A 17,912-nucleotide genomic window follows, 5' to 3' on the forward strand; every position below is an offset into this window, starting at 1 on the left:
GGTTGGTGATATTTTCAGAGGCATCTGGGATATAAGTACAGCATTCCTGATCTACAATGGCACACGTTCCTCCCTGCGAGGCTAACAGATAATCCAAAGCCAGTCGATTTCATAATGCCACACAACCCAGACAGCCACCAGCTCAGCTGAGACCTTGGCCAGTGCCTGTCCAGTTGCCCTGGCTTCTGCTGCTGGTATGTTTGCCAGTTTTTCCATTATAGGCCGTAAAATCATCAGCCGATGTCATCCGGGGTACGGCGGTGTTATGTGCCCAAGAGCTATTAGAGTTGATATTTCATCCCCTGGAAAAATCAAGGACAAACATACCTTTATCAAATAGGCCTGCTACAGGTCTCTGCCATTCAGTTGTAAGGTTGCCTTCACTTTGCCCCACCCTCTTTTCTGTCCTTGATTTACTGAAACATAGGGGACCTCGCACATCACTCAAGGGGACAACAAGGGAGGGTGGAAGAAAGACATGATTATATGCAGGCTGGTACCAAGTTGAAAACCTACTCACTTCATAGCCAGCTGATTCCCATTCTATCATATCCCCCCCATCCCACTTTGGTTTTGACGTAAAATCCATTCCACGGTCTCTGCTAAACGGAATGGGAGGGATTGGAGAGATATTCCTTCTCTCGGATGGACGGGGATGTGGGTACAAACCCAGCATTTACTTACATTCTTTCTTTCCGCATAAATATATGACATATGTAAATAAGTATTAGCATGCAGTCTTCGCTTTTTTTTACTACCATGTGTCCGTTAAGTCCAAATAGTCCACAAAGTCCGAAAAATATGATGAAGGTCTTCATCTTTTATTCATATCTGGGTTGAATATAATCTTCTTACAATTGGACAGGTGTATCCAACTTGAACGTCCTTCAATATTGACAGAAGTCAGTGTTGTCAGTAGCACTTGAAAGGGCCCACTCCAACATTGCCCCAGCTTCTGTCTCTCCTAATTTTTCATCAATATGAAGTCACCAGGTTTGACCATATGATACCGAGGGATCTGGGTCTCTGGATTACTAGTCCAGTGACAATCCCACTACATCACTGCTTTTCCATAGATATTCTGAGTCATTCATTTTGATGATGGCTGATCTTCAAAGTCAATATCCCGATCCCACCTTCCCCTCATATCTCTTGATCCCTTCAGCCCTAAGAGCTATATCTAATTTCTTCTTGAAATTACACATTTCAGCCTCAACTACTTTCTGTGGTAGTGAATTCCACACATTCACCACTCTCTGGGTGAAGAAATTTCTCCTCAGCTCAGTTCTAAAAGGTTTACCCCTTATCCACAAACTATGACCTCCTAGTCCTGGACTCCCCCACCACCAGGAACATTCTTTCTGGATCTACCCTGTCTAACCCTGTTAGAATTTTATGAGTTTCGATGAGATCCCCCTCACTCTTCTAAATTGCAATCAATGCAATCCTAACTGATTTAGTCTCTCCTCATATGACAGACCTACCACCCCAGGAATCAGCCTGGTAAACTTTCGCTGTACTTCCTCTATAGCAAGGATATCCTTCCTTAGATAAGGACATCAAAACTGCACACAGGGCTTCAGGTGTGGCCTCAGCAAGGCTGTATATAATTGCAGTAAAGCATCTAACCCAGAAGGTACCCTAATGATGAGGAAATACCTACCATTCTTTCTTGACATTGGTGCTTTTCATGAAGGGAACATTTATTGTCAATAATACCCACATGAGGTCTGCTTTAGGGTTAGTCTATTGAGGACAGCAGAATGGCCTTCAGTTTCTACAAGAGGTGAAAGTTGGCTTCTTGTGTTGTTTCTGCAATGCATGCAACTGAAGAACCGCAGAGCATATTTTCTCCAGTATTGTGTCATTCCACAGTGATTCCCATTTATGTAATACTCTATAACCTCTTTCCCAAAATATCTCATAAAGTGCCTCATGTAGAAGTAAAGTGATTTAGTCAGTTAGTGATCAGCTGATTCCAACAAACATCAAATGGCTAAATGACCAGTTAATAACAGTTTTCATGGACTTGCTTGAAGGAGAACCTCAACAAAAGATCATCAATGAAGCAGAGAGAGAGACAGATAAAGCCTTGGTTTAACTTTTTATTTACGGCACTGAAGTGTCAGCCCAGTTGAAGCTCACAACTGTTAGCTTGAACCAATGAACTTCTAGTTCAGACACAAGTATGACAGAAACTGAGTCAAGGCATCAACCGGAAAAAACTTTCACAGACTGAGTGAAAATCACTGTATGATTCATTCCTGAATTTGTGTAGCACAAGGACTCTGCTGTCGGATGTCGCATGGCCACGGTCTAAGCCAAGTAACCTGGCGAAGAAATCTTCAGTGTGAAATGTTTAAGTTTCAATGGATGTACGGATGTTAATTGTATTCACAACTATGGAAAAAACTGGCTGCCAGTTTCTGGCCTAAAAATGCAAGCAACCAGCACTTGAAGATCTGTTAGCGATCTTGGGCTCCCAATTTCCCACCTGAGTCATTTATTTAGGTGAGACTTTAACAAGGTACCCAGCACTTGTACGCTAACAGGCAGCGAGAAGGCTGTTTCGATATGTTAAATGGGGTCCTTTTTCTATTCCAGTTGAAGCATATTCAAAGCCAATCCCATCTGTCCAGGCATTGAGAGGGCCAACCAATGGGGATGAGGAGAAATATTACAGTAAAAGGAAAGTTTGATGTTATTTAAAAGTTGCGGGCAGGATTTCCCAGCTGGCAGGATCTTCCAGACTGGCTGAAGTTTATCCGTAGAATTGCCTGCCCAGTGAAACAGTTAGGCTATCTTATTGAATGGCTTTAAGACAAGGATAGATAAATTTTTGAACAATAAAGGAATTAAGGGTTATGGTGAGCAAATGGGTAAGTGGAGCTGAATCCATGAAAAGGTCAACCATGATCTTATTGAATGGTGGAGCAGGCTCGAGGGGCCAGATGGCTTAGACCATAAGACATAGGGGCAGAGTTAGGCCACTCAGCCCATCGAGTCTGCTCCACGATTCAATCATGGCTGATATTTTTCTCATCCCCATTCTCTGCCTTTTCCCCATAATCCTAATCCAATTATTAATCAAGAACTTATCTATCTACGCCTACATCTGCTCCTTGTTCTTATGTTCTTAACGGAGACTTGAACATCTTGCCGCACTCGTCACTGGAGAGTCCACCATGGCAGGACTGGGAAATTTCGGCTTGGGTTTATTCTAGATTGGGATGTAAACGTTGATGGCATTTATTGCCCATTGCCCCACATGCACAGTCACAGGTCAGGTCAGCCTTGCATTTGCCAAGATGGTTTCTGAGTTCATTGGAGTTTTGCTTCACTGGTAACCGAATCCTGAAGCCATCCTTCCCGAAAAATCTGGGCCGGAATTCACCAGCCATTCACGGCGGCGGGATTCTCCGGTCCTGCTAGCAGTGCAGCCCCGCCTAAGGGTTTCCAGCCAGCGTGAGGTGATGGGAATTCTCATTGACAGAGGCAGGATCAGAGAATTCTGTCGCTAGCGAACAACATGCCACCTCCTGCTGACAGGAAATAGGTGACTGGGAAGCCGGAGAATCTGGCCCCTGCTATTTATCGTCTATTTTGATTTGGATTTGATTTATTATTGTCACATGTATTAACATACAGTGAAAAGTATTGTTTCTTGCACGCTATACAGACAAAGCATACCGTTCCTAGAGAAGGAAACGAGAGAGTGCAGAATGTAGTGTTACAATCATAGCTAGGATGTAGAGAAAGATCAACTTAATACAAGGTAAGTCCATTCAAAAGTTTGATGGCAGCAGGGAAGAAACTGTTCTTAAGTCAATTTGTACATGACCTCAGACTTTTGTATCCTTTTCCCGACGGAAGAAGGTGGAAGAGAGAATGTCTGGGGTGCGTGGGGTCATTGATTATGCTGGCTGCTTTGCCGAGGCAGTGGGAAATGTAGACAGAGTCAGTGGACGGGAGGCTGGTTTGTGTGATGGATTGGGCTACATTCACGATGTTTCATAGTTTCTTGCGGTCTTGGGCAGAGCAGGAACCATACCAAGCTGCGGTAATGCTTTGTATGCTGCATCCGTAAAAGTTTCTAATTGCCCAAGCTGTATGGTCACATATGGTTCTTTGTTAAAGTTTCAGATTCCCAGAACTCACATTTTTAAAAGAAATCTGCACTTGACAGGTACAGTTTGTAATGATTTCTCACTCTTGTAGTCGTGCAAACTTTCATTTTAATTTTATCTCCTCTTTCAGTGAGTGGTACCTGAATGGGAACTACCTGGTGATCATAGCAACCGCCACTGTCGTTCTGCCTCTGGCCCTAATGAAACAACTCGGTGAGTTACAGGAACAGTATCTCGTGTGCATAACATTTCTGTGGAATAGTGTGACAACGTCAACATTTATCGTTATTGATGAATGCATCACATTAAGATACCAGACAGAGGTAGAAATTTAAACAAAAAAAGTTCCATGAAAGATGATTACATTACTTAGGGAATTAAACCAGAGCAAAATATTGCTGGAAATTATAATATTAACAGAAATGCTGGGATGCACCGCAGGTTCTGATGAAAGGTTACTGACCTGAAACATTGGGCTCGATCTCCGTCTCGGGCTATTCTCTAAGTTTGCAAACCTGAGTCCGTCACTTCTGCCTATACCCACTGTCCTTTGGAGATCTGAGCAAGCAAGATTGAGGATTGCCAAGTTCTGAGGCTGCATCAGTACAGTGTGGGAGCCATTCCTCCCATATAGCCCCATGTACAGAAACAGGAAGGGGGCAGTCACTATGATGAGGGTGTACTACAGGCCTCCCAACAGCCCGCGGGAAGTTGAAGAACAGATATGTAAGCAGATTCTGGACAGATGTAGAAATAATAGGGTTGTTGGAATGGGAGACTTTAATTTTCCTCATTGACTGGAAATCCCTTCGAGCCTGCAGACAAGGAATTTGTTAAGTGTGTCCAGGAAGGTTTTTTGGAACAATACGTAGATAGTCAAACTGGAAGGGGGCTATGCTGGACCTGGTATTAGGGAATGAGCCTGGCCAGGTCATCAAAGTTGCAGTAGGGGAACATGTGGCGAACAGTGACCACAGTTCTGTAAGTTTTCATGGAAAAGGACAAGTGTTGTCCTAGGGTTAAGGTGCTAAACTGGGGGAAGGTTAACTACAACCAGATTAGGCAGGATTTGGAGGCTGTTGTTTGGATGAGGCTGTTTGAGGGTAAATCCGCATGTGGGAGCCTTTTAAGAAACAGTTGATCGGAGTGCAGGACAGGCATGCGCCTGTAAAAAGGAAGGACAGGAAAAGCAGGATTCGGAAACCATGGATGACCAGGGAAATTGTGAGTTGAGTCAGAAAGAAAAAGGATACATATTTAAGGTCTAGGCAGCTAAAAGCAGATGAAGCACTTGAAGAATACAGGGAAAGTAGATAAGAGTTCAAACAGAGAGTTAGGAGGGCAAAAGGGGTCACGAAATGTCCTTGGCAGGCAGGCTTAAGGAGAACTCCAAGGCATTTTATTCATATATTAGGAACAAGAGGATAGCTAGAGAAAGAGTTAACCCACTCAAGGACAGAGGAGGGAGATGATGTATAGAACTGAAGAAAGTTGGTGAGATCCTTAATGAGTGCTTTACATTGGTGTTCACAAAGGAGAGGGACACGTTGATTGATGGTGTCTTGGTGGGATAGGTAAACCCTCCAGAGCAAGTCATCATTATGAGGGAAGAAGTGTTAGGTGTATTAAAAAGCATTAAGGTTGATAAATCTCCAGGGCGCCTATCCCAGATTACTGAGGGAGACAAGAGAGGAAATTGCCGGGCCTCTAACAGAAATCTTGGTTTCCTCGTTAGCCATAGGTGAGGTCCCAGAGGATTGGAGGATAGCCAATGCTGTCCTGCTTTTTAAGAAGGGTAACAAGGATAACCCAGGTAATTATAGGCCAGTGAGCTTGACATCAGTTATAGTGAAATTGTTGTAGAAGAATCTTAGGGAATGGATCTGTACACATTTGGAACTGAATGGTCTTATTAGCAACAGACAGCAAGATTTTGTGTGAGGGAGGCCAAGTCTCACTAATTTGATTGAGTTTTTTGAGGAGATGAGAAAGATGATTGATGAGGGAATGGCTGTGGATGTTATCTAGATGGACTTTATTAAAGCATTTGACAAGGACCCTCATGGCAACCTGGTGCAAAAGGTTAAATCACATGGGATCAAGAGTGAACTGGCTTTGCCATAGAAGACAGAGGGTAGCGGTGAAAGGGAGTTTTTCTGAATGGAGGTCTGTAACTAATGGTGTTCCACAGGGACCAGTGCTGGGACCTCTGATGTTTGTAATGTATATTAATGACTTGGAAGAAAACATTGCTGGTCTGATTAGCAAGTTTGTAGACAGGCACTAGAGTTGCGGTTAGTGATGAAGACTGTCAGAGAATACTTAGGATATAGATAGGCTGGAAAATTGGCGGATAAATGGCAGATGGAATTTAATCTGGACAAATGTGAGGTGATGCATTTTGGTCGATCCAAGTATTTGGGAGCTATAAAATAAATGGCAGAACCATCAGGAGTATAGACATACAGAGAAATCTAGGAGTACAGGTCCACAGATCCTTAAAAGTGACAGCACAGGTGGAGAATGTGGTGAAGAAGCATATGGCATGCTTGCCTTCATGGGACGGGGCATCGAGTATAAAAGTTGGCAAATTATGTTACAGTTATATAAAATTTTGGCGAGGCCAATTTGGAATCCTATGTCCAATTCTGGTCGCCACACCATCAGAAGGACATGGAGACTTTGGAGGGAATACAGAAAAGGTTTACCAGGATGTTGCCTGGTATGGAGGGTATTAGTTATGAGGAGAGATTGTTCTCCCTGGAAAGACGGAGGCTGTGATAGAAGTTTATAAAATTATGAGGGGTATAGATAAGGTGAACAGTTGGAAGCATTTTCCCAGAGCTGAAATGACAATTACTAGGGGCACAAGTTCAAGGTAAGGGGGAAGAGTTTCAGTGGAGATGTACAGGGAAAGTTTTTTACACAAAGGCTGGTGTCGGCCTGGAATGCACTGACAAGTGAGGTGGTTAAGGTAGACACGTTAGTGACATTTAAGACTTAGCTGGATAAACACATGAACAGACAGGGAATAGAGGTTTACAGGCAGTTGGTCTAGGTAGGTCGATGTGATTGGCGTAGGTTGGTGGGCCAAAGGACCTGTTCCTGTGCTGTTCTGTTCTCGGTTCTTTACATACTCCATTACCATTCCCCCAATATCCACTATGCCCAGACCTCATGATATATTTGAAATTGATATATTTTTTGTAAAACAAATAATCTAAAATGAAGCTTTCATATTCAAAGGCACTTCATATTGAGAAAAAAACTCTCCTGCATAAAACCCATTCAAAAAATGTAATTCCCCTCAAGTGGTTAATCTACTGAAGCATTAAATACAGATAATGTTCTAATAGCCTTTTAAAATTGTCAGTCAAAATGTGAACAATGCCCCTTGCTGAAACAAGTGGTTCTGGGCCTTTTGAAAATCAGCCAAACATTCATAATATCCCCAACTATCAAAATAAACCCTGGGTAATGTCAACAATGCAGTCCATTGAAACTGAAACACCAGATGCCTTTCCTTTAAAGGTGCAGACGGTGTTCATTCCCATTTCAAAGCAGATTGCCTGTCAATCAATGGAGTGTAGTAAGTGCTTAGATTTTTTTTATGTTGAATAGCGTGGCCAATTTATTCAAAGCTAAAGATGGCTAGACAATTAAATCTTCATCTGCCCAGCAATTTTTCCTACAGATTTGAATGCATTATGTCACCTTCTCTATCGCAAAAAGTTTCCTTTGTGGGAAAATCCTAACCTGGCAAATCTTGAAAGGAGCCTTGCTGTAGACCACATTGGGGCATCACCTAATCAGCCGTCGAGTGATATTGGCTTAGTCTGGAGGATTGAATGGTTGCCAGCCAAGTGCTGTTCTTGGACAAAGAATAATGCATTTATGCAGAGTGGTCTAAAGAGGGCTGCTTCATTCCCTCTGACAAGTTATACAGTCTTAGAGATTTACAGCATGGAAACAGGCCCTTCAACCCAACTTATCCATGCCGCCCAGTTTTCACCATTAAGCTAGTCCCAATTGCCTGCGTTTGGCCTATATCCCGCTATACACGTTTTACCCATGTAACTGTTCAAATGCTTTTCAAAAGACAAAACTGGCAAATAAAAGTGGGAGGAATATATCCAGCACCATTCTGAACCCTGGGCACATTTCTGTTGTGCTTTTAGCTGAATATCTTTCCCCTGCTTCAAGCTATTCTGGATAATGTGGTCCATGACCAACAGTTCAATCACATGAGCAAAGCTTGAATGGTAAAAGTTGTTTGAGGCCCATAATCTGGGTTTTGGAGTCCATTGGTTCTACAATGCATGACAGGAGCACATATGCTGAAACATTGACTGGTGGCATGTGACTGTAACATCATGGACTTAACCATCATTATGATCTATTTATTGATTTTCTCTCCACCACCACCACCCACCCCTCTGTCAGTGTTTTGTTTAAATGAAGACATTTGCTGAAATAATATAAATATTCAAGGATTGCATAGAATTATATGTGAAATAGAGCGCAGGATCAAGTCACGCAGCTTAACCAGCCTATGCCACCTTTTGTGCTTCTTCTGCCTTATTGCGTCTGACAAATTTACTGGAGTTCTATGAGGATGTGTCTAGGGCGGTGGATAGAGGAGAGCTGGTGGATGTGGTCTTTCTAGATTTTCAGAAGGCGTTTGACAAAGTACCTCACAAGAGGTTATTGCAGAAGGTCAGGGGACATGGAGTTGGGGGTAGGGTGTTAGCGTGGATAGAGGATTGGTTGTCAAATAGGAGGCAGAGAGTGGGGGTCAACGGGTGCTATTCGGATTGGCGGATGGTGACTAGTGGAGTGCCCCAGGGGTTGGTGCTGGGGCCTCAGCTTTTTACCATTTATATAGATGATCTGGAGGAGGGAACCGAGTGTAGAGTGTCGAAATTTGCTGATGACACCAAGATTGGGGGAACGGCAAATTGTGTGGAGGGTGCGGAGAGTCTACAGAAGGATCTAGATAGGCTGGGCGAATGGGCCAGGAAATGGCAAATGGAATTTAATGTTGGCAAGTGTGAGGTGGTCCACTTTGGTAGGAAGAATGGTAGGAAGGACTATTACTTACGGGGCGAAAAACTGCAGCAGGCGACGGTGCAGAGGGACCTCGGGGTCCTTGTGCATGAGTCGCAAAAACCCAGCTTGCAGGTGCAGCAGGTGGTCAGGAAGGCAAATGGGATGCTGGCCTTCATAGCGAGGGGGATTGAATATAAAAGTAGGGAGGTCTTGCTGCAGCTGTATAGGGCATTGATGAGGCCGCAGCTGGAGTACTGTGTGCAGTTTTGGGCGCCGCACCTGTGCAAAGATATTTTGGCCTTGGAGGGAGTGCAGAGGAGGTTTACTAGGCTGATACCGGAGTTGAGGGGATTGAGCTATGAGGAGAGGCTGAATAAACTGGGCTTGTACTCGTTAGAGTTTAGAAGAATGAGGGGAGATCTCATTGAGACGTATAAGATGATGAATGGGATGGATAGGATAGAGGTGGAAAGACTCTTCCCGCTCAAAAAAGACAGTAGGACTAGGGGGCACAGCCTCAAGATAAAAGGGGGGCGGTTTAGAACGGAGTTGAAGAGGAACTTCTTCACTCAAAGGGTGGTGAATCTCTGGAATTCTCTGCCCGTTGAAGTGGTGGAGGCTGCCTCGCTAAATATTTTTAAGACGCGGGTTGATGGGTTTTTGATAGGATTAAGGGTTATGGGGAGAGGGCGGGAAAGTGGAACTGAGCAGCGACAGATCAGCCATGATCTTATTGAATGGCGGGGCAGGCTTGAAGGGCTAGATGGCCTACTCCTGCTCCTATTTCTTATGTTCTTATGTTACCCTATCAGTGGACCTTCTTCTTCTTCTTTGGGTACCTATCTAGTTCCCCTTGAGTGAATCCATGCCATTCACCTTGACTACGTCATGTGGTAGCAAGTTTCACATTCTGACTATTCTCTGGGCAAAGAAATATCTCCTGAATGTCCTTTGGATTTATTGATAATTACAGTTATGGTCCCTAATTTTTGCCTCTCCCTCGCAACTGGAAATGTCTCCACTATGCCAACTTCATCAAACCCCTTCATGATTTGAAAGACCTTCATTTGGTTACCCTAAGAACAGTAAAAAGTCTGACAACACCAGGTTTTAGTCCAACCTATTTATTTGATAATATACTCACAAGCTTTCGAGGGACACCCTCTTCGTCAGGTGAATGGAGAGTTCTGGCCTCAGACAGAGCATATAAAGCACAGACAGATAGGTTGGACTAAAACCTGGTGTTGTCAGACTTTTTACTGTGTTTACGCCAGTCCAACGCCGGCATACCCACATCATACCCTAAGAACCCCAGCCCGTTCAGTCTTCCCTGTCAGTTATAATCTCTCAAGAAAAGTAGTCTAATTCAGAGTGAGTTGACTGATAATTAAGTAAATGAACAGATACACCAACAGGTCTACAGCTGTAAACAATTCCTCCGGCTGAAATTAGCCTGGAACTGAAATATCACAAACAACATCAGAAACTACTCCACAAAACCCTGCAGACCACAGGGTTAGAACATAAGAACTTAAGAACTAGGAACAAGAGTCGGCCATCTGGCCCCCTCGAGCCTGCTCCACTATTCAATAAGATCATGGCTGATCTTTCATGGACTCAGTTCCACTAATCCGACAGCTCCCATAATCCTTAATTTCTTTATTGTTTCTTTACCATACAAAGATTTATCTATCTTTGCCTTAAAAACATTCAACGAGGTAGCCTCAACTGCTTCGCAGGGCAAGGAATTCCACAGGGAATTTTACAGATTCACATTAGGTTACATCGGATAAACATCACAAAACAGGCCATTCAGCCCAACCACTCTGTGCTGGTGTTTATGTTCCACTTGAGCCTCCTCCCATCCTTACTCATCTAAATCTATCATCTTAAGAAACCTGCTACTCCCTCCTCCCTTGTGCAAACTTGGGAGCTAGCAAATTTGTCAGATCTGCACCCAATTCAATGGGACGTCAAATGCTTCTGCAAAGACGGCACAATGGTTAGCACTGCTGCCTCACAGCGCCAGGGATCCGGGTTTGATTCCAGTCTTGAGTGACTGTAGTGTGGATTTCCTCTGTGTGCTCTGATTTTTCTCCCACAGTCCAAAGATGTGTGTATTAGGTGGATTGGTCATGCTAAATTGCCCCTTAGTGTCCCAAGATGTGTAGGTTAGGGGGATTAACAGGGCAAATATGTGAGGTTACATGGATACGGCCTACATAAGGTGTTCTGTCGGAAAGTTGGTACGGACCTGATGGGCCGAATGGCCTCTTTCTGCACTGTAGGGATTCTATGACAAATGACACCCAGCTCCAAGCCAGCTAAACTCGCCCTGAGAATCCCATTCAAAGCCTTGGTGCAAAGTGATGTTCACCACACTGGCTTCTATCTCTTAAATCTAATTTGAAAAGAGGAATTTTTAGCCACCCACAGGAGGTGTAATTACATCACAACGAACAGTCCGACCTTTGTCTGTCAAACTCAGTGCTTGTTAATTATTGATGTACTGCAGAAATTTGAAAGATTGAATAAGGTTCAATCTAAATTCCGAATAATGAGATGGACCAAAGAAATAGGTCACACTGATTATTTTTTCAATAATCCTCTCAGGGCTTCTGGAGCCTTTTATTATGTAATTTAAAAAAAAAATCAGGTTGTGTTTTGTCATCTGGGTGTTACTTCAAATGATTTTTAATCTAAATCCAATCAAGGACAATTGTTCCGCTTTCCACAGCATAGTTCATCGCAGGCAAAACTAACGTGAACAAGAGCATTTAATTAGTGGCTGCCGTCTTTGTAGAATCCACCCCCCCACCCCCCAACAACCCTCTACAACATTGCGTGCTATTGCAGCTGTCCTGTGCTTTGAACATCTTTAGTACGGGAACTAGATTGTTGCTTTCAAAGCAATTAATTCAATGGAATCTCTCACTTCAACTCATTCATTCCCAGGGCTTGAACATTGTGGAGGCTCCTTCCCTCCTCCAGTCTTCCAGGTCTTCTATAGCTTACAGGGCTGGATGTCCCCCCAGTTCCCCCCACTACCACACCCCTCCCCCAACCCCCACCCAGTAACGACTGATTGATCTACCAAGTCTTTCAGTTTTCTCTGCCGCCTTGATGGTGACCCGTGCTTCACTCGAGTCCTTGGCACTTCAGCTCAGATAGAACAAAACTGGATTGAAAACATCACAGAGATTTATCCCCCCGCCGTTTCAGAGAAAGCGAGTGGACTTAAGGGCTCCTTTTGACACGACTGAGTGCGCGGGGCTTTCGCAGCACAGGCACTGCTCGCTTTCATTCAAGACTTCTGGTCCAGTTGAACCCTGACCTGTTTACACTTTTGATGTTTCCATTACATTCCCCAGGAGAGAATCATGGAGGGGCCTGTTTTACGGCTCACTCCAAGCTTGTGGCTGTCAAGGTGACCGTGTAAGTTAAGTAGAGAATTAAATCATTGTGATTTCAAAGGGAGTTGGTGGAGTCACCGGAATTCGTAATCTTGAGGCCCAGGTTACAGCTTGGGAAGTCGGGATTTGAATTCCATCATTGCAGAAGGAATTAAAAATCTAATGAAATCCATGAAACCATTGTTGTAAAAATCTATCTTGCTTGTGAATGTCCTTTAGGGAAGGAAATCTGCCATTCTTGTCGGATTTGGCCTACTCATGACTCCAGACCCACAGCAATGTGACTGCCACTCAGCTCAAGAGCAATTAGGGCCTTCTTAGTGACACCTACACCCCGTGAATGAGTAAAGATAAACAATTTGGTTCGATCTGTTTCCCATTAAGAAATGGTCGGCTTGAGAATCTGCCTCAGAATATAACCTTTTTGTTCACTGTTTAAGCAGCGAGGAAAACTGGTGATTTGATGCACAACTAATCTCCCTCTCCAAAAACAGCCCTTAAATCTCCTTGTGTCCTCAGACACACAAAGAAAACTGGGGGAATAAGCTCTGTGACATTCGCTAATCCAGTTTCCTTTCGTCCAAACTGAAGGATCAAGAAATAGAGACCCCATGTTAATTCCCAGGAAAGTAAAATATTCTTTCTCTCCAGTGATTGACTCAGATCTTTGCAAATGCTTTGGTTCAAATGTGATTGTAAATGTCAAGCTTTTAGATATCAGGGAACTGCAAGACATCCATGGATTAATATCATAATCCTTCATTCTAGTTGATTGCTGGTCTGCTATATTTCTCAAGAAGATTTATTTTATTCTTTCAGTGACTGGTTTTTGCAGATAGATCCTGAAACTTTTTAAGTTATTTATTCATGGATGTCACTGGCTGGCCATCATTTATTGCCCACCCCTAATTGTCCTTGATGGCAGTTGAGAGTCAACCACATCGCTGTGGCCCTGGAGTCACATGTAGGCCAGACCGGGAAGGTTAGCAGATTTCCTTCCCTAAATGACATTAGTGAACCAGTTGGGTTTTTCTGACAATTGACAATGGTTTCATGGTCATCAGTGGATTCGTAACTCCAGCTATTTCTTATTGAATTTAAATTCCACCATCTGCCGTAGTGGGATTTGAACCTGGGTCCCCCAGAACATTAGCTGAGTTACTGGATTAATAGTCGAGCAATAATATCACTAGGCCATCACCTCCCCTTATGGCATTAGTATCTTTTTAGTTAATGTAACAATTCAGGAAGACAAAACTCCATTATCTCGCTTCCTGTATCTTATCCATCTAAATCGGAGGGAATTCTGCTGGATATTGTCGGAGCACTCAGAAGAATAATATTGTTCTATGCATCTTTTAATTGTAGGCTACCTGGGATACACCAGCGGTTTCTCTCTGAGCTGCATGGTTTTCTTCCTCATTGTGGTAAGTATGCTAACATCAGTTGCTTGGTAGATGGGAGTCAAAGTAGATGAGATATTCTTCAATAGAAGATTCTTGGTGAAAAGGCTAATCAAAGTCAGTTGAAGGCTTCTGGTGATGAAACAATTTGTACAAGATTGCAAGTCGAAGAAGAGGAGGAGTGAGATCATCTTGATTATCCAGGAGAAAACATTGATTGTGTCAGAGCAAATCAGTCTTCCATTTGTAGGGGCTGAACAGAACTCTGTGATCAGACTGCAGGAGAAAGTCTCAATAATTTCCTGCTGGGTTTGGCATTGTTGTTTGAATTTTTAATGTGGTCCTTTCACATTCCTCCCTCACATTTTTTTTAGTGAGTTCATCAAATGAACAGATTTATTTTTAATCAGTTTCTCGTAAGATGGTAAAAAATAACACAATACAATTCCTTTGCTGGTTCATGTTGTCAATGGTGACTTTGATCTTTATTGGGATGTTTTAGGTGATCTACAAGAAGTTCCAGATTCCCTGCCCATTCACCAACATTCACGCAAACAGCTCCTTTCTGGACAGCGTCAGTTATGAGAATACCACCAGCTGCAACAACAGCGACATTCACAAAGTCACTGATGACCAGTGCTCCTCGCGACTGTTTACCATGAACTCTCAGGTAAAATATCAGCACCACCAATTAGGAAAGTACTTTGAGCTCGTGGGCCGAATCTTCTTCAAGTATCGGAGCCTGGGAAGTTTCCGACTCCACAAACCCAACTCTGTTAAGGTGGTCCCTGCCCACCATGTTTGTGTTCTGAAGGGGGCATGAGGCAGAATGGAGCCAGGCCTTCTCGGGTCCAGGGACAAGCCCTAGGCAGTAACAGATGGTAGTGCTAGCAGGCAAGAATGCCCACCTCTCATTACTAATACTTTGGCCCAGTCATGACAGTCAGGTCCTGAAGCCCTCTTTCCCCCCCCCCTCCCCACCCACCTCGTTGTTCCCTCCTTGACTCCCATGTATCCCCCATAGATATTCACATAGTATTCACTATGGGGCCAGTCAGATTGAAATGGATTTGAAAAACCATCCAACAACCTGTTGTAAAAGCAAGATATCTATTTATGAACCACATTAAAGACAGATAAAGCTTTAATAAACTCTGAAAACTGTTAATCAAATTGTGTATACAACTGCCTGCAGAGTTAAGTGGTTCATCAGCCAAGCATTCATAATGGGTTCAGCTGTCAAATCAAACCATTACAACTTGAAACAGTTGGATCCCACTTGAAGACCGGATTGCTATTTCAAAGCAACTGATTTGTCAATCAAAGGGTTCCAGGAACCGGTGGCTGTTATATTTCTTTTCCCACTCAGGACTGAGGGCTTCCCTTGGTTCACAGTTCCTCTGTCAAAGTCATGAATCATGTCTTCTAGTAGAAGGGCCCCAACTTTATGGTGGTTTGAGTTACCTACCCCCGCAACATAGCCGGCAAGAGTGAATGCACTGAGTTTGTGGTGGCTATCTCCAACCTTATCCTGCGCCAGAAAAAATAGCCAGAAATGGAGGCAAAGATCGATTCTTAAAAACCTCACACATCGCCATGCCTTGGTGAATCAGGCCTGTGAATAAGTAATACAGAGGACTGATGTGTAAGCATTTCAGAATTTGTATCTTCAACATAGTGGAGAGGAGCCCTTGTCCCTGGATAGGACTCCATTAACACACGCCACAGGATTGCTCATGGTACTGTTTACAGTAAGGGTACAATGTTTAATGTAGTACCGTCAGTGAATTCCCAATTGAGAAAGATTAACCGGAGCCTGTAGCTCGGACCCTGATGATACAGGTATCCCTATTCCATAGACATTGTTTTCAGAAAATTCAGTGTGTTCTGTCTCTCTCATTTGCAGACTGCGTACACCATTCCTATCCTGGCGTTCGCCTTCGTTTGTCATCCAGAGGTACTGCCCATCTACACCGAACTGAAAAAGTACGTACAAGCAGAACTGTTCATTGGGCAAATGAATCTGTTTGCTTGGGAGAGGGGGTGTTGAGCCACCAGCATTGATACACGATGGCACAGTGGTTAGCACCGCTGCCTTAAAATACCAGGGACCCGGGTTCAATTCTCGGCTTTGCTCACTGTCTGTGTGGAGTCTGCACATTCTACCCATGTCTGGGTGGGTTTCCTCCAGGCGCTCCGGTTTCCATCCACACTCCAAAGATGTGCGGGTTAGGTGGATTGGCTATGTTAAATCAACTCTAGTGTCAAAGGAATTAGCAGAGTAAATATGAGGGGTGATGGGGATAGGGGGAATTGTAGTCAGCGCAGGCTTGATGGGCCAAATGGCCTCCTTCCGCACTGTAGGAATTCTATAATTTTGAGTCCTGAAGTCAATGGAAATTCACCAATCAAGATTTGCTCCATGGTTGACTTCTCATTACCAATCTAGTATTTCTCAGATATAACAGATTCTAACTGCATTTGATTTATTTTTATTTATTAGTGTTACAAGTAGGCAATGAAGTTAATGTGAAAATCTCCTAGTTGCCACACTCAGGTGCCTGTTCGGATACACTGAGGGAGAATTGAGCATGGCCAATGCACATCTTTTGGACTGTGCGAGGAGACCAGAGCGGGAATTAAAGTGGATGAGCTGGTGGCGCAGATCGACACAAATGGATACGATCTGGTGGCCATTACAGAGACGTGGCTGCAAGGTGACAGGGACTGGGAGATGAATGTACAGGGCTATCAAGTGTTTAGGAAGGATAGGCAGGAGGAAAGAGGGGGTGGCGTAGCTCTGCTGATTAAGGACAGCATCAAGGTGGTAGCAAGGGATGATATCGGAGCCAAAGAGCAGAAAGTGGAATCGTTGTGGGTGGAGATTAGGAACAGCAAAGGGAGGAAGACGCTGGTGGGTGTCGTCTATAGGCCCCCGAATAATGATCTGGAGGTGGGGCGGGCTGTTAACGCGCAAATAAGTGCGGCGTGCAGGAATGGGACGGCAGTAGTTATGGGGGATTTCAATCTGCATATTGATTGGTCGACCCATGTTGGACGAGGTGGGCTCGAGGAGGAGTTCTTGGAATGCTGCCGGGATAGTTTCCTGGAACAGTGTGTGTTGGAGCCGACGAGGGAGCGAGCTATCTTGGATCTGGTGCTATGTAATGAGGCGGGTAGAATTAGGGACCTTGAGGTGAAGGATCCTCTTGGAGAGAGTGATCATTGTATGGTGGAGTTTCTGTTGCAGATGGAGGAGGAGAAAGTGGGTTCCCGGACACGTGTCCTTTGTTTGAATAGAGGGGAGTATGGTAGGATGAGAGAAGAATTGGCGAATGTGGACTGGGGGAGCGCGTTGGAAGGTAGGTCTGCTGAGGAGCAGTGGAGGATCTTTAAGGAGATCTTTCTTGGTGCTCAGCAGAAATTTATTCCGATGGTTAAAAAGGACAGTAGGAAGAGAGGTAATAAGCCGTGGATAACGAAGGAGGTGAAGGAAAGTGTTAAATTAAAAGCGGAGGAATTTAGAGTAGCTAAGAGCAGTGGGCGAGAAGAGGATTGGGAAAGGTTTAAATGTCAACAAAGATTGACAAAAAAGTTGATAAAGGAGGGTAGAAGAAGCTATGAAGCTGGGCTAGCACTTAATATAAAAAAGGATAGCAAGAGTTTTTATAAATATATAAAAAGGAAGAGGCTGGCTAGGGTAAACGTTGGTCCCTTAGCGGATGAGAAAGGGGACCTAGTGGTAGGGGATGGGGATATGGCTAAGGTCTTAAATAACTTTTTTGTTTCTGTCTTCACGGAGGAGGACGTGAATAATTTGCCGGGTGTTAGCGATGGAAAGGTGGTAGGACTGGAGGGTCTTAATGACATTACTGTTACTAGAGAGGTGGTGCGCGACAGACTGGAGGGGCTGATTGTGG

At 43.9% G+C, this 17,912-nt stretch overlaps 1 protein-coding gene across 2 annotated transcripts in view; it reads left to right on the plus strand.

Annotated features, from left to right (window-relative positions):
- The window catches only part of LOC145335764 (sodium-coupled neutral amino acid transporter 3-like), a 144,995-nt gene that overhangs the window by 84,571 nt on the left and 42,512 nt on the right, over window positions 1-17,912 (plus strand). For both annotated transcript variants that reach the window (XM_080181492.1, XM_080181498.1), the window contains exons 8-11: window positions 4,258-4,340; window positions 13,958-14,016; window positions 14,495-14,662; window positions 15,899-15,978. In XM_080181492.1, the coding sequence (XP_080037618.1) occupies window positions 4,258-4,340; window positions 13,958-14,016; window positions 14,495-14,662; window positions 15,899-15,978 (390 nt within the window). The remainder of the gene's footprint in view (window positions 1-4,257; window positions 4,341-13,957; window positions 14,017-14,494; window positions 14,663-15,898; window positions 15,979-17,912) is intronic.

The sequence above is a fragment of the Carcharhinus amblyrhynchos genome, chromosome 3 (genome assembly GCF_965287045.1).
Source record: "Carcharhinus amblyrhynchos chromosome 3, sCarAmb.v2.hapA, whole genome shotgun sequence".
NCBI classification, from domain to species: Eukaryota; Metazoa; Chordata; class Chondrichthyes; order Carcharhiniformes; family Carcharhinidae; genus Carcharhinus; species Carcharhinus amblyrhynchos.